We start from the raw sequence: 24,386 nt of genomic DNA, 5'->3' as shown, positions 1-24,386 counted from the left end.
ATTTCTGTGGGAGTCTATGCTCAGATCTGCTTGCAGCCATATTGCCCTGCAACTGGCAACCCACTGAAGCTCAGCAGGTGTGAGCCTGGTCAGTACCTGGATGAGAGACCTCCTGGGAAAAACTAAGGTTGCTGCTGGAAGAGGTGTTAGTGGGGCCAGTGGCGCTCACCCTGAGGTCTATGTGGGTCCTAATACCCCAGTATAGTGATGGGGACACTAAACTGTAAAAAGGCTCTGTCCTTCCAAGAGGCGACAGGTGTAAAACTGTGGTCCTAAGTCTCAGTGGTCAACAAACATCCTAGGGCGTTTCTTGTAAAGAGTAGGGGTGTTACTCAGACATCCTGGCCAAATTTCCCATTGGCCTTACCAGTCATGGCCTCCTAATAATTCTCATCTATGAATTGGCTTCATTACTCTGTTGTCCTTCACACTAATAGCTGATGTATGGTGAGCGTACTGGCGCACTTTAGCTGCTGTCACATCATCCAGGCAGGTACTGCACACTGGTGGTGGTGGAGGGGAGTCCCCATTACCTGTAAAACGCTTTGAGTGGAGTGTCCAAGTTTAAGCAGTTATTGTTATTATTTATCAGCATATAATTCAGAATGCTTGGGAATATGGAAAATGTAAAATATTTAATATGATGGATATTCTGTTGTATCCTCGGTCAGCATCACAATTCACCACAATAAGGCCGCACAAATCAGGCTCTCCGAGTAGTTTATTTTGCAAGAGAATCTTCAACCTTGTATAGTGGAGGATCTTTCGAAAGGCTTCACTTTACTGCCACCTGCTCTCGAGTTTTTGAATTGCACCAGCATGAGTTTAGGGATCCATGCTGTGCTGAATGTCCTGTAAAGTAAAAAGAAGAAACATGTTTCAGCCATCGAGCCTTCACCTATGTCAGGCCTGAAGAAGGCTCAATGGCTGAAAAATGTCTTCTTTCTATTTTTAGTAGCCTATATGCCTTAGACACAGGCGTATTGTTGACTAAGGTTTAAAACTGGCAGGTGGTATGCTGTTAGGGAGAAAAATCTGCATTTCTGCTATCTGAAAAAAAAGAAGAAAGAGAACACAACGTTTCGGCCATGGAGCCTTCTTCAGGTGTGTTTTTTTCAGCATGGAATAAACCTATTACTTGTTCCTTTGCAGCCTACGCATGCTGACGCAGCTCCCCACCTGAACTATTTCTGCTATCTGTAAAGCAGGCAGCGTTTACTCTGTTTGGAGGACATTCCTTTCCATATAGTCCAAGTACAAGCTTATTCTGTGCCACCAGAAGAGAGAACCAGAGGTTTGGTCAGAGTTTTGCGCCTTAAAGAGACGGGTGGTGAAAGTACCTCTCTGTTCGGGAGAATCTGCAGGGAAATTCCACAGTGGGCTGTGGAAAGCCTTCACTTCCCCTTCTGCCTGCATTTGAAGCTACGGTATTGTTCTGTTATCTTGGTCTTGGAAGAACTGTTACTACTGCTACTATCACAACAGATACCAGGAAGCAAGAGAAGACAACAACACAGGTATACAGATAATCCATTATTTTGTGAATGACTACTATAGTAAAGCAATGTTATCAGCATTCTACTCTAAATTTAATATTGTGATAGTGTGAGGAACTGTGGTGGTATAGTGTCCAGAGTACAGTCCTGTCTGGCACTCTGTAGTTATGGGATAATCTCCAGGTTGCCAGGACTCTCTCCGAGACTATCAGCTGTGGGATAATGGATTATTGCTTATTTTCATGAATTCAATCCTGATCTGAGGCAGGGACTCTTCTCTGCTGTTGCTTGTACTGGAGACATAGTGACATCTGGTCTCTGCTCTGCTGAACTCATAGTTGTTTAATTGAACGCCTCGTTAAAACTCTCTCTCAGTCGGCGTGATCAAGGCATTTCATGAAAAGTGTTGCTAGCTCCTAAACCCTTCTGAATTGAAATTTGTAATGCTTTGCAAGAGTTTTAGAAGAAGTATAAAATTCAAAATGTAATATTCCCTGAAGTGAGGGTTTCAGTAATTAAGCGCTCCTCTGTAATTAAAACTGGAAGGTAGGGATACGGTAAAGTAAATTGTGATCATAACATTTGTGGAGCTTAGATAGCAGTGCTACCAATGAACACATTTATTTTATTACTCTGGTCTTATTCTAGAACACTGTCACTTACTGAGGTACTTGTACATCCCTCTTTGTCCAGACATGTCACTCTCTACTTATGCATTTATTGTATACCCTAATTCATTAGGAACTTCACTTTTCCACTGCTTGAGCTGAAATCTGCTAGGCTCAGGTGGAAGTAAAATTATCACTCTATGGTCACTTGTCAGAAAACCAAGACCACATTAGACAAAAAGGCTTTCTTGGGGAAAATACAGTATTTGACCTAAGGGAGGATGTTATAAGCCTCCTGGTCACAACAGGAGATAGAAATACTGCAAATAATTTTAAAGTGTAAAAATAGACACCACTCAAGAAACCTTCACTCTGAACATGGATACATGTGTCTGAAATCCATCTACACATTGTTCATTTTAAATGTAGGTGATATTAAGTGGCCAGTAATGCAGGAGACTCAAGCTGGCATTAAATACCCTATTTAAAATGTGGAATAGGCGTATGTATTGTACATTTTGAGTTAACGTGATGTGTAGAGTACTTAAATACACTGAGATTGGTGTAGGAATCAGTTCTGGTTCTTGGGAAAGTTTCAACCCAAATTAAACCTCCAGAAAGATGTCCTTTGTGTTTCCTGAAAGCAGTAGTTCATTTGAGGGCACCTGTTAGCAAAAAAATATATTTTTAAAGTGTTTCAAGAAAAGAGGTGCAGTTCTTTGAGTTGCTGGAAACTAAATGGCCTGATTTTCTGCTCTTCTGCATGCTGAGTGATAAAGATAGACAATTAAATATAACCCACAGGAACTGTGAGCCATGAGCCTACCCAGTGAATCTCTTTGATTAGATTGAAGACGGCAGGCTATGGTGTGAAGCCAAAATACCAGCTTCCCTATCTCACGTGCTATTTGTCTTTTGACATGTCTAGTTTGAAACCTGTTTGACTAAACTTTACTTTCTCAGGTAACATAAATTACTTGTCTTAACCTTTCTTGAAGGCCCACTGAGCACTATATTTTTAAGGCATTGATTGAAAATCCATCAATAAAAAAGGGAAAACTGCCCCAAGTTCTTATATATATAGAATTCTTTAAACAGTAAAGATTTCCAGTAGTAACGATTTTTAACAGCAAATGAAATTATATTTATGAAGGTTTTTGATGAAGGCTTTCATAAAAAAATTACTACAGCAGTAGCTTGTAGCGTATTTCTATTTCATATTTTGATTGAGAACTGGTATAAGTTAAGTTAAGGGTAGATACTAAAATTGTGCTGGCCTAATAAATGGTGTACCCCATGGTTTTGTATTAGGATCATTGTTCTTCGAAATTTACAGTACATCAATGGCCAAAGTAAACTGGCTAAAATTAGAGCAAACATTGCTGGAGATGCAAAGAAATTTCAAAATGGTTCAGAACATTAAGAAACATGAAAAGGTTAAATAAAAAAAATGAAAAAAGTCCATTTGGATCATGTAGCCCTTAAAGGTATCAAAGATACCCCGTTGTGTTGACAGTGCCAGTGCCTTTGAGGATTAAGAAATCTTGGCTGCATGTAATCTTCACTGTTCTTTTCTGTAGATACAAGCAATCAATGATCAATGAGCAGAATGAGTCAAACAGCCTCCACTTGTTTGTAACCCCCCTATCTTCTTCGGATCATTATCTTAACCGGGGTGGTTAACACAATAATACATTAAAGTACAAACAAAAAAAGAAATCATTCACATAGAGGACAAAAAGAAAAAAAGAAAAAATAGTAATTTTACTTATACTGTATAACAAATCCTCAAACAAGAACATTAACCACTTGCTTTCCTTTGAAGTATTAATACAATGTGCAGTTTCTGATCACATTCTGAAGCGCAGTTTGTAATGGTTAATTCATATATAAATGTCTGAAGTCTGAAAGTACACATTTAAGTTGCCATTATCAGGGTCTCCTACATTTCTGAGTGCCAGTGCACTCAGGACACTGCACAAACTCTTCTGATTTCTTCCAACATCCCTGCAAAACTACCCTCTCTCTATTACTATGAGCAATGTTTATGGTCTGTGAGATCTACTTCCTGAGTCAAAAAATAATAAAGTGCAGAATTATTACTCACTTCTACAAAATGTCTGTAGCACATGAGAGATGCATTTATTGTCCTTTCACGTTTCATGGTCAATAACCTCCCAAAATACAAAAGGGAAAGAAGTTGCTTGTCTCAAAGTGAACCGTTGGTCACGGTTTTGTTTCCTGTGACTGCACCATAGCAAGCATGAAGCAAGACCTCTTCAGAGTGACAAACACACCTACAGTAACAGGGGTGCTTCCATGAATGGGAGCCACAGCTCTTTCCCAGCGCACTAAAAATCCTAGACTACGGAGAGTCCAGAAAAAATGCCCAAATTTACATGACACAAAGCCAAGGGGTGTATCCAAAAATTCACCATGACTCAGGAAATATCCAAGATATTTCAGCCGGATACAGGACTGGGCAGAGGCCTGGAAAAGTTGTTTTAATATGACCACATTTCCTGCTTGGTCCTTGTGAAAAACACAGGTTACATATAGCCAACGCTTGGTCATTCCCTGTGACAAACACACTGTGCTTGCAGGGAACTTTCCTCTCTGAGAATCAAGAGCGGAAAGGCAGAAACAATGGCATTTTGTGAAAACTGCTCAAACCCATTGTTGAGTAGCACCCCAGTAAGAGACAGGGTGAAAAGAGGTCCGTCTTTATTGGACTGCAACAACACCTGTACATGTCTACCCACAGCTACTGGGCTTTTTAATTTCTGCAGACCTGCTCTATGATTTCTTCAAGCAGGGGGGCGCTCTGCCCCATGGAAGAAAACTTCCAAACCCAGTACGGTGACTTCCTACTGTGCTGTAGGAGGTACTACTGTCCTTCAGAGGCAACATGAAAACCAAGGACCCAACTGCTTGGTCGATAAAGATCCCAGGCCTCTGTTCTTAAGAGTAGGGCTGTTAACTCTGGTGTTCTGGCAAATTATTCCACTTCGCACATCTACAGTCTGGTTACCCAAAGTGCCCCTTTAATTCAACTGATGAAGCAATTTCTCACTTCTCCCTCTGATTTTACACCAGCTCCTTTCGGATGAAATAGGATGAAAAGTGTTCTATTATTATTGTTACTAAATGTTTTCCTGCATTTGGGACATCGGTTTCCAAAAATATCGACACTCCTTTTAATCTTGGTAATTGTTCCTTTGCTTTCACTGTTACAAAAAATGAAAAGTGGCTGAAATATTGCTGATCCCTGCTGAAATGTTGTTGTTACTACGTGCAAGGTCTGCACTGCCTTCAAAGTCACACATTTCTTTCTTACTATCTGCAAGCTCAGTTCGACCGTGACAAGACAGTCCCACCGCTACTTCCTGTGAGCTTGAGCTGCGTCGCCTGGCCAGTTGTGATTTTTTTTGTTCTGTTTTGAAAATAATGTCTTTACAAATGGCAGAGGCAACCTTAATCTTATTTGGCTATCACTGTGTGCCAAACTGAAACTCGGACCTGTTGAGGCAAAACAGGGAACTGATTCTGAAAGCTCAGTTGTCATTTACGGTATCATAGCACACATGAGACGAATTCACCTGCTCCAGTCTTTAGCGACAACTACCCTCTGTCCCCCCCGCAGCTAGCATCTCAGTTCCCCTGACAGCCTTGTGAGATGAAGTCTGCAGTTACGCACTCATCTCATACTACAAAAGATGCTGATTGTGCTTTCTGTCACTGACAGTTTCCATTTGGGTGAACCTGACAGCTACAGATCCCCCAAACTTCCAGTCACACATCCTGCGCCCTAAAGGACGATTGTGCACTAATGTTTTTCCATCAGTAAGCAGGAAGCAGCCCAGAGAGTATAAAAAAAGACCTGATACGTCCTGAATGTAGCTCTGCCAGTAATTAACAGGACTGCAAAGTACAGCGGTTTTACATACTCAGCACACTTTTACATAAGTAGGTAGATACCCAAGTCTGAAAGGATAGCATCTTAAACAAGAACCATAGATAGAAAAATATGAATTGACTTGTTCTGCCTGTACCAGTGCACTTAAGCAGCACTTTTGGGGGTATTGTGGACAACAGGAATGGAATTAATACCAACAATCCCTGCATAAAAGATCCCAATAATTGCATTTGCTCAGGAACTGGCTGCTCTGCTATAACTCAAAGGGCACCACTGAAGGGATGATCACTGGCACAGACAGCATGAAGCTCCCCTTGGAAATTCTTCGCGTTTGGGGCAGTTCCTGTATAGACTACTTGCTGTGACAGCCCAGCAGTCCAAAGTCCATCTGTCATCATAACAGAAAGACAATCATGTACTCTCCATTTGTTCCTGGGGAACACGCAATCATTACATTAAGAAAACAGACCGAGTAAATTAAAACGTTCTTTGGACACATTTATTAATTGGGACAACCAGTTTTCACAGATGATCAAATCACTGTTCAAACACAATATTACTTTACACCTCCTTAATTAATTGAATTCATTATTGGCTTAATCGGAGCAGCTGAACAGCTTTTCAGCTCTTCATGTGCTGCTGATTTTATTAAAGAGCTAGAATTCTACAGGAAAGCAACCCACAAGACTGAATTTGGGGACCCCTGCCACACACACAGCTTTGCATAATCTGCTTTGTTTAAACAACTGCATTCCTGGGAGGCCAGCATGTTTCTGTTTATTCTCCTACCTGAGCCCTTAATTATATAATTGAACTTATTATATGGTTAATTGGACAAGTTAAAGCCTTTCCTTGTCAATAAGAAGCTAAAGATTTAAAAAGAGCTCTTTAAAAAGAGAGTATAAAACTTGCTGGAGACCCCAGTTAGGCTCCCCTAGTTTACCTGAAGTTCCCCTAGTTTACTATCTCTAAGAAATAGTGGACAGAACATTTTGTTGTGATTTGCAGGTACAATGTTCTGTACTGGACAGCACCACATTTCGCTCAGTAGCAGTGAATTTAGAATTAGAATTAAAGGCTCTTAAGGCACAATATTGATGTAAGTGATAGATTACACAGAACTACAGACAACCTCAGCTGTTCTTTAGAGATACATGGAGATACATTCAAGCCAGCCAGATCTTCTTCTCTTCCAGTCTTATTGAGGGAATAATCCTACAGCACCTGTCCCCAGTTTCTTCTAGGGTTTTCCACCAGCAACAACACAATTCTTTCCCAACAACATATACATATTATTAAACAGCTGTTTTCCTTACCTCCTCCAGGCTAGACACCTACAACCAGTACTGCCCTCACAGGTGTGGGCTCCTCTCATTTTACTTCTCCTGCTCATGTGACTGAGCTGGTATCTAAAATAAGACCCCCTGCCTGTGTGCTGGACACTGTTCCTACACCCCTACTCACAGCCAGATTCCCAACTCTTTATTGATTTGTTACCAACCTCATCAATCGGACCCCATAATCTAATTTTGTGGCTGTAGGCTGCTAAATAAAAACGGGGTTGGACGCAATTTGCCCTTTTTTTTTACAACAACCCTGGAACAGACTGGGCAGTTCAGCTACTATTTCAGTTTGGAATTAATAAGCTCTTTGAACCTTTTCTGTCAGGGTTTAGACAGAAACAAAGTGCTTCTTAAGGCAGTTAAGATGAATTGCCTATTGTTTCTAACTCTAGGTCACTTAATATTATCATTTTTAATCAGGTGAAGATTTTATTTTTACTTTAAATCATATTATCCTGTTGGATCACATGGAAAATGTTTGGATTACTAGTTCTTCCCTGCATTGGTGTGGCTCCTATTTAATGCCTAAGGGCCAAATAAAAAATCTTGGCTATTTGTCTCACTTTCTCAAGGTGTCCCAGAGGGCTATTTCCTGTATAGTTCTTGCATGTTTCCTCCCGGTCACATTATTCAAGGACTTGGGTTTCACTGCTACTGTAATGTGACTGACATTCATATTTCCTTACCAAGACCTGTCTGTTCATTAAAGCATTTAATCTGTAATTTACTTGTACTCTTGGTTTTTGCAACTAGTTTGCCGGGCTCTTGTCTGTTTCTTTGTATGTGTATTTCTTCTTTAGTGTGTGTGGGTGAAATGTCCTATAAGTTTTCATAAATAAAATTATATCATTACTACTTCACCTACACAAAGTGTTTCAGTTTACAACTACAACGTCCTCATCATTTCACCTGACGTTCGTGTAGAAAATACTAAATATATCATTGCGTTATAGTTATCTTTCTGGATAACTGGGCTTTCAGTCAACTGAATCGTAGAACGATTACCTGTGAAGCTAAAAACGAAAGTGACTACATGTCCCAAGGAGCTTTGCGAGATTCGCCTCCCGAGACGACCAATCCTGGCGTAATGGACGCGGTCACATGACTGGTAGCGAAGTCCCAGCAGCGGTGCAGAAACAGAGGCAGTGGCAAGGAGATAGGACTGATTCGCAGGTTTCTGGGTAAGTGGCGAAATGTATTGATTTAATTTGTTTCCGAGCATTATGTTTTGGAGTTGTTACTGGTGTTTTTGTGTTGTTCACTGGATTTAGACATGCCTTAGAAGCAGAGTTGAAAGTGCATGATTCAGGCCTGTGGTATTTCCTGGTTCAATGATCGCTGCTGTGCTGTGCGAAATGGGTGCAGTTATTGAAGTTGTGTCTGCAACACTTCGGAACTTTTGATGTGAAGTCTAGTAGGGCAAAACTGTGTTTATTTTTATGAGGTCCATGATGCAATTTATGCGTGTTTTCTACAAAGATTAAGCACTTGCAGATTAGGCAGCTGAAAACAGCAGGCCAATTTATTTTTGTGTTATTGTTCTTGTTGTTATTATTAGTCAGCTACGTTGAGAAAACGTACTTTCCCCCGCCTCTCTCACGGCGGTGATCAGAATTGTAATATCGGATTTTTGCTGAAAGGTAGTACGGATGAAGATAATTTGATCAGTGAAATAATTCAGAGTTTCGTGGTCTCGTTCATGCGGGATTCACCCATTGCGGGTCTTGGTGAACTTGTCCCTCGTTTAAACGCCACTTCTAAAACCAGATTACCTATCTGTCTGACAGCGGTCTGAAGTCCGTCTTGGGGTGTTTCAGGAGTTGTGGAAGGCGTGTGCAGTATAGTTAGAAAAAATTGCCTAAAGAGGTTAAAATTAGAGTTAAGGTTGGAGATAATCTTCATGTTGCATCGCTTTGGTATCAGCACTGGCTGATAAAATTCTTCTTCAGTGTGGTGGATTTAATCTGTTTTAAAAGAACTGAGGCGAACTGTATATATATATGATTTACATCCGAATAACGGAAAGAACACAGGATCAACACACACGTTTGAATTGCCATTTTGAATCTTTGTCGGTTTATTTTCCGGACAACACATTCTTTCATCACTATTGTCGGCCTAAATCAAGAGACTTAATTCTCTCTCGCGTTAGTGCGTTTGACTCTGGTGGTTCAGGTCCCCGTGTGAGGGAGGAGTGCCTGACACGACATGATCAAGGGGTTATTTCGGTAAGTCAGCCATCTAGAAAACTACGCCTTTATTTGGGCAGTTTTGGAAGTTAGTAATGTAAGATCTATAGTAAGACCCTCTGTGCCAAGACCCCCACCCGCCTCGAGAGACGTTTATTGTGCATCAAGTTAAATATTTGGCATTTACGACGTGCATTGTTCCCAAAGCGTCAACTTTTCCCTGAAATGTTGCCTGCAACTTTGCCAAAGAAAGCAATGAACTGAACGGGGGGCGGCCGATCTGCCTTTTAATAAAGGTTGTGCTCAGCTTGCCACCACCCTGCTACGCATTACCAGGCAGTAGCTGTCACGGTTATAAATAGTGTCTTAGTGTGACTGATGCTGCGACTCTGCCCAGCGCAGGTCGGTGGCTGGACTCGACTCTTAACTTTATATTGTTCGACACAGCAAAGTTAGTCATTCGTTCATGAGGTACAGTGCGGGGTTTTTGGAGAGGCAGACCTTGGCTGTTGCGATGTCTGTCTGGTTCGTTTTTTGGAAACTCGACCGTTGTACTAAATATAGCTCGGATGGTAATTCAAAACTGAACTGTGGCTGTGCGTCTTCGTCCGCTGTGCTGCGCTCAGACTTGTTCCACCGGCGGGCCGACCGGAAGTTTTTTTTTCGACCAAACTAAAAGTCGCAATTAAAAACTGTTTAGTTTTAATTCTGCCTTATCGTGCCGGTGGTTCCGAAAAATCAAACGAACAGATTTGGGAACTACCTAGATTATGATCAAAGGAAATGAAATTCATGCTGTGTACACCATTTGAATGAGGTACAATGCGGACTCTTTTGGGGAAAAATATCAAAATTGTGCATTTTTGGAAGTAAACAAATTTTCGTGTTTGGTCTTCACTGTAATGAAGAGTAATAACAGTATTTAGTAGTCGCAGTGAGGTGAAATGGTCCAACTATGTTGGATAAACGTATTACGTGATTTACAAAAACAAAAGCGTATCATACCCGTGAAAACATAAAAAGGTAACAAACGAGAGGTGACCATTCGGCCCATATGGCCATTTACAGTAGTGGCTAATTGACCTAAGGATTTCATTCAGCCGTTTCATAAAAGACGCCAGATAGAAGTGTCAGTAGTGAAACTGTACCACCTTCACCAAAATATATTACAACTAATGTGTCCCACTGACACTTCATCCCTTTTGTTTAGCTGTGTTATTTGAATATTGTGCTGTATATATATAATATCTTGCTACATGTATATTGCTGTATAATTAGAATTAATTCTGGCAGGTTAATCGAAAATGTTCCAAGCCAGGCAGTTCATTGAAGCTGTATTACTTTGGCTTAATTATTAGATGAAATTTGTCCAAAGCTCTTCCCGGCACTGAGCACAGGATGATTTAGTTTTGTAAGATCTGCTGGATTGTGGCGCCCGAACAGTTCTAAAAAGGCGGTGTCAAAAGGAGATCATTATTTTCTATGAGAATTAACACAAGCACCCACAATTTCCAAAATGCAAGCAAAATGAAGAGCTGCATGGCCAGAATTCAACTCTCGTCTAAAACTAAAACAGGAACACGCATAACTGTGTAAAAATCCCTTTTTCAAAGCGAAACAGAATTCTGTTTTTCTATAGTCCTCTGGGGGGACATCAATCTCGCAGATATTACTTTATCTTTCAAAAGCTCTGTGGGTTGTCGCTGTTACTAGGCATTTTCTTTTAAGCCTTTGATAGAGCTGACAGGCTGTATTCAAAGCTAAAGATAAATTAGTGAGGGGTGGTGTACAATGGAATTGTCCCATTTATTAAGACTATTCGTGTCGAAATGTATCCCCCCTAAATTGCAGCCTGGATGGATTTTGACAGTACTATGGTTTTATGACCTGCCTTTTGATTCTTTCTTTCCAATAAAGTAGTGGGGAATATTGTGTTGATGGAAATAGTGATAACTCAAAAGTAAGCCAATTATGGAATTATAGCAACTTTCCAGTGCTGTCTTCTCTGGATAACCATTCAGACCTTCCCTGGGGTGATGGTAACAGCCCAGGTTGTGAAGGAACATCTGGACAGTGTTGGTCTGCAATACTGGGTTCCCCTTGCTGATACTGTATTTCTCTCTTCAGCTGTGGTGCTGCAGCTGAACTCAGCAGTTTTACTCCGCTGAACATTTTTTAATTCTTTATAGTAAATTAGATCAGCAAGGACAGGACCCTGCCTACACTGCTTCCCTATGATGTTCAGTGATTCCTCTCTAAAAACCCTTTGCTGTCCACTGTCCATTGGGTTATAATACTACTACTACTACTAATAATAATAATAATGATCCTTACACTTATATAGCACTTTTCTGGACACTTCACTCACTACACACCAGCTATCAGTGGGGAGGAGAACAGAGTGATGAAGCCAGTTCATAGATGGGGATTATTAGGAGGCCACGCCTGGTAAAGGCCAAGGGGAAATTTGGCCAGGACACCGGGGTAACACCCCTACACTTTTTGAGAAGTGAATGTGTAATGTTGAAAAATCCAGACAGCTTGATTCCACTGGCCACAGCCAGAGATCGAGCCAGTAACGATTCCGACTGTTTGAGGCTGAAGACAATATTAGTTTTAGCCAAGTGAAACTGTGGTACAGGAAGCCACAGCAACAGTGGCTGTTCAGAAAGTGACAAGATGGGGAAAGCGAAGCTTTTCCCCATTTTCTCGCTGTGATGCACCAAGAGCGGGATGTGCGTTTTTAGCCTGTTTTCTGTGGGATAACAGAAAAAAATCCGCAGATAACAAAAATATCTCCATAAGTGCAGCTGATGTTTCTTCTCTATTTTATAAATGCAGGAAAGAAGACATCCAGAAGAGCAGCTTGAAGATTGTTCTTCTTTTAATGAGTTAGAAACGTTAGGTTACGGCTATTGAAATTCATTTAGCATTCATGACAGTTGCGTTTGTGTATAATTACGACGAAGCAATACTTCTGGTGATACTAAATGAATACTTGGTTACTGTACAGCTGCAGTTAAACCTGACTAAGGAGGTGGAGAAAAGTAAGTGCTTGCCATTTTGCTGTGGCTAGGAATCTGGATTTTGGGGAAGAAAGTTTTCTTTTGGCTTTGTATCACAGTGATGAGTTAGTGCTGTAAATAAAAGCTCAGAATGAAAGGTGCTTCTTGTGCTGTAAGGAATTGTGCACTGTGAGAACAGCAGCAAAGCTGTGCAGGTATATCTGCTCAGACTGCAACATCAAACTATCACCCTTCACAAGGCACGTGTAACGCATGGGTAATATTTATCAATTTAACACCCTGCTTTTTCAAAAATGGTTCTTTAAAAGTACAAATGGTGGAAGGTTAAAATCTTATTGTTTTATCGTTGATGTTTTTAGATTAAAAATCTGAGCCTGCCCATGAGTTTCGGTTTGTTTTAACTTTGGCACGTTTGGCATAAAAAGCTTGGTGGTACTCTGCTATTGCTCACACTTTGGTGTCTATAACTTAGCTCTCACGGCATCTCTCTGCATGTGGAAACTCACCATAAACTACAAAAGGAAGTCCAGCCCTGGTCTGAGGGCTTTTGTTTTTCCTTTTTAGAGCTCTCTGAGCTTCTCTTGTTAGAATAAAGCTTTGGAATGAAGTGCCATACATTGATGATGTATTAAGATATTAAGATCATGATTTCCAACCTGGAAAAACACTAAAACATTCAGGTAAAATCTTCTTAAACTATAAAACCATATTAACAGTATACTGGTTGAAGAGGCTTGGCTGAGCATTTAATGGTTTTAGGCGAAATCACAACTGGCTGACATTTTAAAATAAAGAGCATTTTTACCTTGTTTAGTTACATGCATAAAAGACTAGAACCGCTGGATACAGGTGTTTTTATATCAGAATACATCTCTGTGAGGCGTAACAGAAATCAGAGCTGATAGCCAGGAGAAAAGTTACAACTGAGCGAAGACCATCGGGCCCAGCTAGATTGGAGTGTTTGCCACTGCTCTTAGTCTGCAATTATATTCAAAGGGAGGTCTGTCTCAAGCAGAAATTTACTGTATACTGTTTAACTGAAGAGCTAGGGGACTGCTTTTGGCTCGGATAGCCTTGTGTTTTAAGTTTAGGTCCAGCATTGTAAGCTGGAAGTTGCTAATTCTGCATGGATCTGCATCAGCTGGGAATGTTGCAGTGGTGTGGCATGTTGGCTGCCAAGGTTTGGTTGAGTTACTGTGGCTGGGAGTGTCCTGGACTTCAGTGCTATGAGTCCATGTGCAGGCAGAGTTTGTGTACTGTATGATTGGTCTTTGCTGTGGAGACTTGTGCTTGTATGAAAAAACCTATAGTGTTTTGGTAAAATGTTTTTTTGTTTTAATTCAGTAGCTTCTCTTCAGCAGTTTTCCCTGCAGGAAACTCACTGATGCTTTCAGTCTGTTTCAGGCATATTACAGCAGTAACCAACTTTGAGCCTCTTACCGTGCACTGTGGAAAGAGAAATGTAAAAGTTGCTAATAGATTTTTAGATGTTTTAAAAAAAAAACGGAAATCAAAGAATTATTTTGGTCCGAAACAGGAAGGGTGACACAGTTAGAAATTATAGAACAAAAGCAGGCTTGAGGGCACAGAATTAAATGTAGCAAGAAGTAAGTTACAAGATAGCTGAAGAACCACACCAAAACCAATGCTGGAGTCCCTTTTTCAGAATCATGCAAGGCTCAGAGGTTTTGATAGCGAAGATCCGTCTTTAAGGAACACAGAACCTTCACAACACATAACGCATACTCTCGCGTAATAGGAAAGTCCTGCCAGCTCTGCTCATCATCCAAGAGGAGGATTGTGAGACGGGGACAAGCCGAGAGAGCCAAGGCTGAGTAATCCCAACCCGACTCGCCCAGTTTTGCGTCAATTTGGGGAATACTGGGCACAGTCATAAGATCACAAAACAAGGCGCAAACAAGTGGAGGCCATTCAGCGCATTGGATCCCGTTGGATAGTTAGTCGCTGATTGATCTCAGGATCATCGAGCTGGTTCTCGACAGAAGCCCGAGTTTCTGCTCCCATAACATGGCTGGGTAGTGTGTCCCTCACTCCCATAACCCTACAAGTCCACTTGTGGCATAATCTGTACTTGGACAAGTGACTTCTGGGCCACAGAGCTCGCGACCAAACCCCCACCAAAAGCCTTACTGAGACCAGAACTCTGTTTTACTACGCTAATGTTTAAAACACTATTTTTGTTTTTGACAGTTTAAGAAAGCGGATAAAAGGTATTTGCAGTCATAGCCTAACTCGAATTTACATTTTCAAACATGAAATTTTAGCTTTTGTTTGTCTGTAGAATGATACAATGAGCCATTGTATGACCCAGTTTGACTCCTGTGAGGTTACAGTGCCGGACTTGTTTTTTTGACACTGCTTAAAAATTTTAATATTCAAAGTACGTAATGGGGCTTCGTATTTTTAAACCAAGTTATTCACAGTAACGGGACTGTTGTTTAACATGTTTAAGTAGTTTTCCATCAAGAGTTTTTGTTCTGTGAGGTCACCAAATATGTCTTACCCTTGTTAAACAAGCCCAATTCAATGCAGTAGTGCAAAACTTCAGAGGGAGCCTGATTAATGAGGATTACAGGAAGTGGCAGTTCACAATTTGCAGTCTGAGTTCCTGTTGGCTTTTTCGCTATGATCGCTCATTAAGTACGGTCGTGACACCTCAGGGGAGCTGAGGTTTTATAAAGCACAAGCATGTGAACGTAGTTAATTCTGAAGGTGCATCCACCCTGAATGTGATCAGCTCCTGTGCCTCAAAGCACATTTGGATTTATATTTAGTATGTATTCATATGCATGGGTGAATCTCAATTGTCATCGCATTTCAAAGCCTCCATCTCAATAAAAGGACGGCCAATTTAAACATAAAACCAGCTTCCAAACTATAATTACTATGAGTAAAGTTCTAATAAGATTTTAAAAACATAAGGTCGATGGATTCAGTAAGTTCTTTCAGAGCACATCCACTGTGCGAGAGTGTCCGAGTCTATGATTGAAAAATATTGGTGCACAACAAAAGTAGTCAGTCCACATCTGTCCATATTTTTGCATTTCATGCATTTCTAAAGTGCATTTATTATAGTTCTTCTATACATACGCTAAGGGTTTTGCACCAGATGTGCTCTGTGGTGGTCTTGCATTAAGGATATTAAAAAATCTATAATTTCTAAGTTGTTGTTTTTTATAATTATAACACATACATGACTACTGAATTGACCCTGCTGATTCAGTTCATTATGGAGTGCATTAATGCTGCCTCGAATACCTGTTCTGCAAAGTCTGTCCTGCTACTGTTTTGTTATCAGTTTCACTGCTGTTAAGATATATTTCACTCTAAAGATTTGGGAAGAACTACTGACGCACGCTAAACTTTAAAAGTCCATTTATTTTCCTGTTTTATTTCATTCACGTGATAGATCTGGAAGTGGCTTTTGGCTAATAAAAGTCTTTTTTTAACATTTATCATATGTCTTATGCCGTAAGTGTGTTTTATTGTCGGTTGTAGATTTTGTTTTTGTCCTTGCTTTTATGATGCATGCTGTCGTGGATAAGGAAATTTGGGTTTTGTGCTTACAAGGCAGTTTGTAATGTTGCAGTGCCATTTCACAAGATTTTATTGTTAAGTGTAAATTCCCTCCGGTCAATCCTGTCCCTACTTGTCTTCCGATCTGTAAAAGTCACCAATTTTGTCTTCCTCTGGTTTTTGCAGTGTCGCCTTAGCAGACTCCTGAGTTATGGCTTCGGCTTCTATACCAGCATATAATTCAAACTCCCTGGAAAACAATTCCAGTAAAAATGTGAGTTGCCATCTCTTTGTATTTTTTTTTATTTATATATGCTAACTCAAGGTGCCAGTACATGTGGCATATTCATCACAGCCTTCATAGAAAAACATGAAAAACTGGAAGGCAGAAATAACTCATAGCCTGTGAAATCAGCAATAATGATAATTAACAGCCTGTGTCTTTGTTCTTAATTGAGTGGTTTGCTGACGCGTTTCTAGGTCAGGGTGTACTGTATTATGTGAAACACTTTGTTTAGTTGAACTGTGTTTTCTCTGTTGAGGTAAAATGAAGATTAAGTGAACTTCCTGTTAAAATAGTTGAAGAAGCTCTTACATGACTGGCTTCACTTTAATACTGAGGAGGGGTTTAAAGGGTGATGTTTAGTCTATATATATATTAAGAACTCACTGCAATACTTGAGCTCCAAACTGGAAGGTATCCACAATGGAACATGTCTGTGATGGCAGTCTGTCTTCTTTGTCCTTATGTGTCCGTCATGCGTATCCTACCAAACTACATGCTTCCTCTTTGATTTGGTTTAAGAGAGAATTTTTGCTACGTTTTCTGTAAGATGGGCACGCACCCATCAGATTGGTTTCAGAGATGTGATGGAGAGCAGTGTCCATCTCTGGACTCAACTCAGTGGTGCTGTCTGTGAACAGGAGGTGCTGAAATTTCCAGCAGTGCAGTTTTCCACTGTTCACTTCAATGCCCTCTACAGCCATGTAGTTTGGTTTTTGAGTTCTGTTCTGATGCACAGGATACTATACTTTTCCCTAAAAGCTGTGTCATTATTCCCGTTTTTTTCAGAACGTTGTATGGTCTTATACATGGTTAGATCTAAACAACATCCCCTATCTTAAGCTCATTATGTAGCCTTGTAACTGACTATCTGACTTTTACTACTGTAGACGGTTGTTTTGTTTAAAGCAACAAAATTCAATATCATTCTTGTTGATTGCAAATGCTGTGAACAGCATTTGATTAGCAGTAGTAGTATTTTGGCCACAATTCTTAATGCTCAGAACATTCTTATTCAGAACACAGTTTAAGGCACATTCATGTTTCTTTCACATAATGCCACAGATGAAAGTTATATTCTGGCACCTCCATCTCTGAACTGATCTGTTGATCACAGCCTGAAGTCAAACCGTTTGTTCAGCAATACTTTCTTTTGCTAGGTTTATTGAACACTTGAATTAAAACAAGTAAACCAATTTAAGGTTGGAGTTTGACTGTTTGACTGGTGTTGTTGGAGGTGGAGGGTTTGTCAGTGGCTGTCTGTTGTTTAAGAAAGGTATTAAGGTGAAACGGAATTTGATCTTGTTTATTTAAATCTGTTGAAACTGACCCTGGAATCCTGGCTGGGAAGTCAGGAGCTACATTAGTAATAAACATTACAATGCACAGATAACTAGCAGAAAGTGCAATAGAAACTAAAAGGTTTGCATGGCATCCTCTTTTGCAAGAAGACCCACTTATTGCACCATGCACCTGAAGTATATACCATGGTGACACGTCTAAGACTGAACCCTAGATAGATTTTTAATGTTATAGTAAATATATGCTTGCATTCATAACATCCTGCGCAGCCTTTTCAGAGAATGATCGTTTAATATTCCTGTTGACCAGTTCTTTTCCTGGTGCTCAGATAGCACTTGATGAGAAGGCACTTTCCACTGCAAACCCATGCACAGATTAAAGGGGAAATGCAACGCTATTTTCATATTTAGAAGCTAGAAAGACTCAGCATTGCTGAGTTCATTTCAGACCACAATAAAAGTAAAGCATACACAGTAACATATAAAACCTCCGATCTACATCACAAAAATAGGCTACATTTCCAGGTATGTGCAGCACCATGCCAGCAATCAAGAACGAAGCAACAAGACTTACAGTATGGTGAAGTGTAGTGGCTCAATGCCACTGTAAATAAGCAGGCTTGTGAATACATCTCTTTGAATCCAACACAAATATTGCTAATGATTTCAAGACGGTTTTGGGGACAAATACTGCTTGTTAACTCTGCATGCAGATCATGTTGGAACATTTCTGTGGTGAAATGTCTGCTGCAGAACCTGTATTTCTTTGCTCATACATCGCATTACATTAGTCATTACAGGGACTAGTGAGCAGGAAGGGCTTCATCTCGTCGCAATTCTTGGGAACTCGAATGTGAGTTTGTGACATGGCCACTTACAGTACTTTCTAAAAGTTCACAATTTTGTGCTTAATTCGCAATTTGTCAATTGTTTCTATAACATCAAGGAACTTATTTTGTTACTGAGATTTAATAACCAGTCTGAGAAATTTTGACTGCAGTTCCCCTTTAAATGCTACAAATGTGTAACATCCAGCTTCTCCAAGACCTCAGGGTGTCCATTAGACTTTGTCTGATCACTGCACAGGGTGGTTACTGGCAGTGCAGCTCATCTGATTAACCATTAACATTTTTGGGACAAAAATGACTAACTCTTCTAAGAAAGCACTGATGTTTTACTAAAAGAGCTAAGAAGGTGCCATCTTGGGTTCCTTAGTCCGCTGGAAAATGTTTGAATGTTGTAGTTAATTACATATGCAATAAATAATAGGCAATATCTTTGCTAGACAAACTCCAAAAGGAAATATAGGTAAGTAGTGGTGGGACGATTTTCTGAAATAACCCTCAAATATTAGAGTACAGGACATTACATTTGTGTACCCAAAGATCAGTTTGCAGTTAATATGTGGTTGCATAACACGCATCAAAAGAACAATGCTGTATTCACTGGTTGTTCAATGGTTGACAGCACATTCCCGGTGTGTTTGAGAATTGTGGATTGCTTCCTGAAAGTTCCTGAAGTTTTTGATCAGTGGAACATATCGTCATCAAAGCCCATCCTTAAGCTGTAGGGTCATGAGACAAGGATGGCCAGTGAGGGAGAGGCCTTTAAGCATCACGCTAAGGATATGTAAGAATACAGGCTGCCCGATACCAGTGAAGGTGCATTCATACAGCAAGCTGGGCCCCTTCCTAACACCTCTCCTGAAGCAATGGAAAGACACTTATCTTGCTCTCACGCTCTCACACTCCCGGGATGTGGCCTCCTATTTTGTCCTGCTGCGACGTTAAGTCATCTTCCAAAACAACAAACAGGTTTAAACTACAGTATATCTCCTCTAGCAGATGCTTCACCCCCTGCACTTGCTTGAATTGTGTGGGGTTGTGGTAGTGCAGAGGTCTGTGTTTGCATAGGATGAAATGGTCCTTTGCCAGATGTCCTTTGACCTGCTCATTGCACTGTTGTGCAGTCAGAAAACCGTGACTTCTGACTAAAGCTTTAAAAATTGGTCTCGTTATGCAGTGTACGTGCATTCCTCCATGATGTGCAGAACAATACTTCTCATTATCAAGATCCATGCTTTGAATGTTTACCTGCTTTTTTAACCAAAAACGAAACACTGTGGCCATAATCAATAAAGTAAACTCGGACTTCCCAGCAACAAACTAAACCTGCTCTGCCTTATATAACGTGTTTCAAAAAGCTTAAAAGTGGGCTAAAATTGTTTTTGTGGCTTTCATGTAATTTTAGTGTATTTGGAAGAGACTTTCACGACGTTGCGTGGCAGCCAAGATTTGAACTGGCCAATTGTGCAACGTTAACTGGCTGAGTGTGACAGTGTGTTTTCATTCCTATAATTTCAGGCCTCAAGGGAAAGTCTGAAAATGGAAACACTAGCAGATGTCCCCCTTTTGCCTGGAGAAGAAAGAGTTATAGGTAAGTGTTGTCTCATCTCCTCCTCTCTAATCTAATAAAGGTTTTCGTCTGAAGTGTACCCTCTGGTACATACGATGCCAGTAGGTCATGTTCATATAAAAACACACTGAACAACAAATAGATTCTGGTAAAAAACTCTGGCATTTTCTGATCTTTCTACACTTTGAAAGTGAGGTCAGCAGAGAATGTATTTATGTTTTAAAAAGGGAGAAAATGTGCCCAGGTTGAGTTTCAACTCCCTATCCTTGACTTGCCAGTTGGCAGATGACTGGAGACAGGTGACTGCCCAGTGTCAGTGCCTTCTGTCTCGATCCCCTTTTAAGACTTTTCTTAGAAGAAAACTGACACTTAAAAGGGATACTGGATCTTTTTCTTCTAGTGTTTTGTAGTTCCTGGCGTTTTTTTGTGTGTGCTTTTATCGTACTGCAGCAGGGTGAACTGTTTGCTTGTCATTGGCTGTCATTGACTTTTCTTTGCCAGTTGTGTGAGTTGAATCTAATTAAATGAATGAAGCCATTGTTAGTGACCTGTTATGTTAAGAGATGAGCTCTTGGAAACCTAGAATGCTTTTGCTGTGTACTAAAATTGACAAATTGTCCTTCCAGGCCTCTGTCCTTCTGAAATTCTGTTCACTTTAGAATTCCTTTTAGTTCTTCACTTGACTGTTGGCGGAAATGTGATTCTTGGCAATATCCAGGGAATTTCCTGATGTGTGTATAGTGGGGATGATTCCCAGTCCTAGTCCTAGGGACACACAGACCTGCTCGGTTACATTCCATCTGAGCTTTAAACTGAACTGAGTTGCCTGAATGAATCCTTTTGAAAGATTTTTCTTCTCTTCTCAAAGGTTGGAGATCTTTAATTACGTGTGATAACATAACTCCTGTTAATCCCTGTTCAGTCAATTAAGAGTTCAATTCCATAACTTAGAGCTGAACTGTAACCAAAACCAGCAAATGTGTGCTTTTCCAGGACCAGGACCGGGGATGCCAAAATATTGGAGTAAGAGATAAGATATGATAAGATCACTTTATTAGCCATATACAATTTCTTGCATTAGGAATTTTTCTTTTCGCATACCCCAGCTTGCTCTCCATGAGACACACAGACGGGGAGGCAGAAGCTTTGGGTCAGAGTGCAGGGTCAGCCATTTATACAGTGTCCCTGGAGCAGTTGGGGTGAAGGGCCTTGCTCAGGGGCCCAACGGAGTAGGATTCCTCTGCCGGCTTCGGGGTTCAAACCGGCAAACTTCCAGCCACAAGCGCAGATCCTTAGCCACAGTGCCTCTGCACCGCCCCAATAGAGTAGACTATCAATCAACAGGTTCTAAAGAGTGACTTTACTGTTTCAGTTGAGGGTAAATTTCTTGACTTCATTAAGGCTTGGACAAGGTTGGTTTTGACAGGCCTATATGTCAATGCTAGAGTGGGGTAATTTATTCGTTATTTTATATTTCTAACATCTTTGTAAAATTTGTAGATCCTGATCCTTTTGACAGTATTACTGCTAAAGTGCCTATATAAATTGCTGTTGTGCATGTGTTTAGATTGTTTTCTCTGTATGCGCTTCAGAATAAGGACAAAAGAAAGGCCAAACAGCCTCCTCGTTTGTGACGTATCTTTTTTTGTAGTTTAGCAGTAAGCAACGTGAATTTAAAATCCAATCCAGGCTTTTCTTGAAGGAGCCTACCTGGCTGGGAGGCCTTTTCCAGACACCCACCTCTCTTTGTGTAAAGAAGCTCTACAAAACAGCACACCAGTGACATTAGAACATGGGTCTAATAGAGATGTGTTCTTAATAGCAGCAAGGTTGACATAAGGGCATCATTGGGTAACTGGCCTTCACTTTACAGACATTCTGCATCATAAGTGCAAAAAAGAAACTGAAAATAAAGCATTCTAAGAGCTATGCCAATATATGTGATTTTATTATACAGATTTATGTATTTTCTTTCTGTTGTTATAGGACAGAATTGTATACACAGCAATATAGAGTAAGGTTTTGTAGTTGTATAGCAAAACCAAATTTTACCTTGAACCAGAATTAATTCTGCACTGAAATCTTTAGTTGGGTGAATGAAAATCTATGAAAGTCTATGCTGGGTTCAGTCTGGCCAACATGAAGTCAGATGTACAGATGACATGCTTGCCTTACATTAAGGAAGCCAGCATTTTCCATAGCTTCTGTCTGTGCCGTTAGTCGCTTCATTCCTTTCCATTTTGTCTGAGATATTAAGATGAAATCAATCTGTTTTTCTCTGAACTCTCCACTGCTGCTGTATGTACTCTTGGGCTGTCAGAGCTAATTTTGACCAGTAGCAGGCTACTCAGAAAAGCCAGAATGACTGTCTTTAACATCTCAGCCCTTCTGATTACACGGAAATGGTCTTGTAAAGAGCCTTAGTATACAGCCTTGAACAAAAGTTCTGCTTTTATCTCTGAATTCGTGCAGGGTTTTCATATCACAGGATGGAGATGAGCAACTTCAATCTTGCATGACCTCATTCCTGCGGGTATTACAAAGATTTTTAATTTAGCAGCTAAGACCTGAAAAAACAGGTGACGTCTTAGTCTCAATATTGAACACGAACCACAGATTGCAAGTGGAAGCTACATGGAAGTGTTTTCTAACCGAAAACATGAGGGTCATCTTTACACAAAGGGCTGTGGGAGTGTGGAACAAGCTACACTCCCATATTGTTGAAGCCGATACCCAAGAAACAGCCGGATGAGATCTTTGCTAAATTCGCTACTGACTTCCAAATGGGTTAGAGAGGCCAAGTGGCCTCTTTCTTATGTTCTTATTCAGCATGGTGCTGGAGAGTGGCGACTTGTTGCATGTTGCTCCTCGTCTGTAGGTCTTTGTCTGTTTCATGTAATGGGCTTTGTTATTTTTCTTGTTGTTGCTGATGCTGTTCTGTTCCCCTTTTTTTTGTTTTTCCTTAATGTCTTTGTATTGGAGCCTACATGCAAATAAGCATTTCATTGCCCTTGTGCCGATGACAGTACACTGAACTGAACTGAAATAATTTAACTGTGATCAGAGATGGAATGGAAACTAATACTGGCAGTGCCCTCTCCTGCCTATGCAAGTTCTTGAACTGCCTAGAAGGAGAAGGAAAGGTCTTTCCTTTATTTTTATTTGATAGCGTTCTACCTTGCATAAAAATACAAATAAAGCAATTTTTAGATCGAGCAGCTGTGACTCTGTGTGTTCAAAACACCAAATAGAGAAGACGATTCGGTACTGTACGCCTGAACTATTTGAAGTTGCACCCAGTCTGTTCTTTAGAGAGACAGCAGCAGTAAGGCCGCACACTCCAAAGTGCTTTTCTGAATTCACTGTAGAAACGAAAGGCTTGCTTCAGCAGTCTTCAGTTCCTTCACAGGTAGGTAGGCATAGAGGCAATAAAAGCGGAAATGACTCTGAAGTGGTGTGGTAGCAGCTCTCGAGTCTAGAGGTGCTACAAGTGTCCCCGGTCATGTTACTCTCATGAACGTTCTGGCTGTGGTTTAACGTTTAGGTGTGGGAGTTATGCCCAAGGTGTATACGTCTCATAATTAGCACCTCCAATGTGTGTTCAGAGCTGCACATCTGAAAAGGCTGCTCCTGAGACTAAGGGGGACAGAGCACATCCACAAGACTCAGTGTACTGCTGCCGGCCTCAGTAAATAAAACACTATTAGTGTAGTCTCCAGTGTTTATTGTTAGGCGCACGTCGCAAATGAAATGTGGGGGGGGGGGGACATTTAGCTGGTATGCACAAAATGTGTTATGAAAGGAAGTATCCACTGAAACTTTTTTAGTAATCACAATTTCTGTTGAATTGTGAGAATGTTGCTCGGGGGGTGTCGGGAATCATACTTACAGCTGATTTCTTTCCACAGACAAAGACATCATCTATATTTGTCCTTTCAATGGAGCAGTAAAAGGGAAAGTGTTCATTACAAATTACAGACTTTTCTTCAGGAGTATTGAAGTGGTAAGTCCTCTTTTACAACAAAATTGTTAGTATTTCGAACTGTGTTCTGCTGACCTAGCGTGATTGCTGAGGGTGTGATTTTAGAGACTCTTTCCACTTCTGTGCTGTGTGCACACTGCAGGATTATTTGCTGTTGTGGGTAAGGAGACCTCTAATCATAGCGATCATTTCTTACTGCTGACACCCTGTTAATGTTGTGTTTGGGTATTTAAGGTTATAAATAGTTAAAGTAATATGACTTTAGTTAAGTAGAGTTAAAATAATGATTT

The 24,386-nt window shown here is 40.5% G+C and overlaps 1 protein-coding gene across 3 annotated transcripts in view; it reads left to right on the top strand.

The window, feature by feature from the left end:
- The first annotated feature begins 8,428 nt into the window (after nt 1-8,428).
- mtm1 (myotubularin 1) overlaps nt 8,429-24,386 on the top strand; it is a 35,090-nt gene continuing 19,132 nt past the window's right edge. For 2 of the 3 annotated variants that reach the window (XM_088649157.1, XM_088649155.1), the window contains exons 1-4: nt 8,429-8,544; nt 16,302-16,389; nt 20,063-20,135; nt 24,023-24,117. In XM_088649157.1, the coding sequence (XP_088505283.1) occupies nt 16,327-16,389; nt 20,063-20,135; nt 24,023-24,117 (231 nt within the window). In that variant the 5' untranslated portion in view covers nt 8,429-8,544; nt 16,302-16,326. The remainder of the gene's footprint in view (nt 8,545-16,301; nt 16,390-20,062; nt 20,136-24,022; nt 24,118-24,386) is intronic. The other variant, XM_088649158.1, reaches the window with a different exon arrangement.

The sequence above is a fragment of the Lepisosteus platostomus genome, chromosome 10, assembly GCF_059453375.1.
Source record: "Lepisosteus platostomus isolate fLepPlt1 chromosome 10, fLepPlt1.hap1, whole genome shotgun sequence".
NCBI classification, from domain to species: domain Eukaryota; kingdom Metazoa; phylum Chordata; class Actinopteri; order Semionotiformes; family Lepisosteidae; genus Lepisosteus; species Lepisosteus platostomus.
Note: the sequence above shows the minus strand (reverse complement) of the source record. Positions and strands in the feature narration are given on the sequence as shown.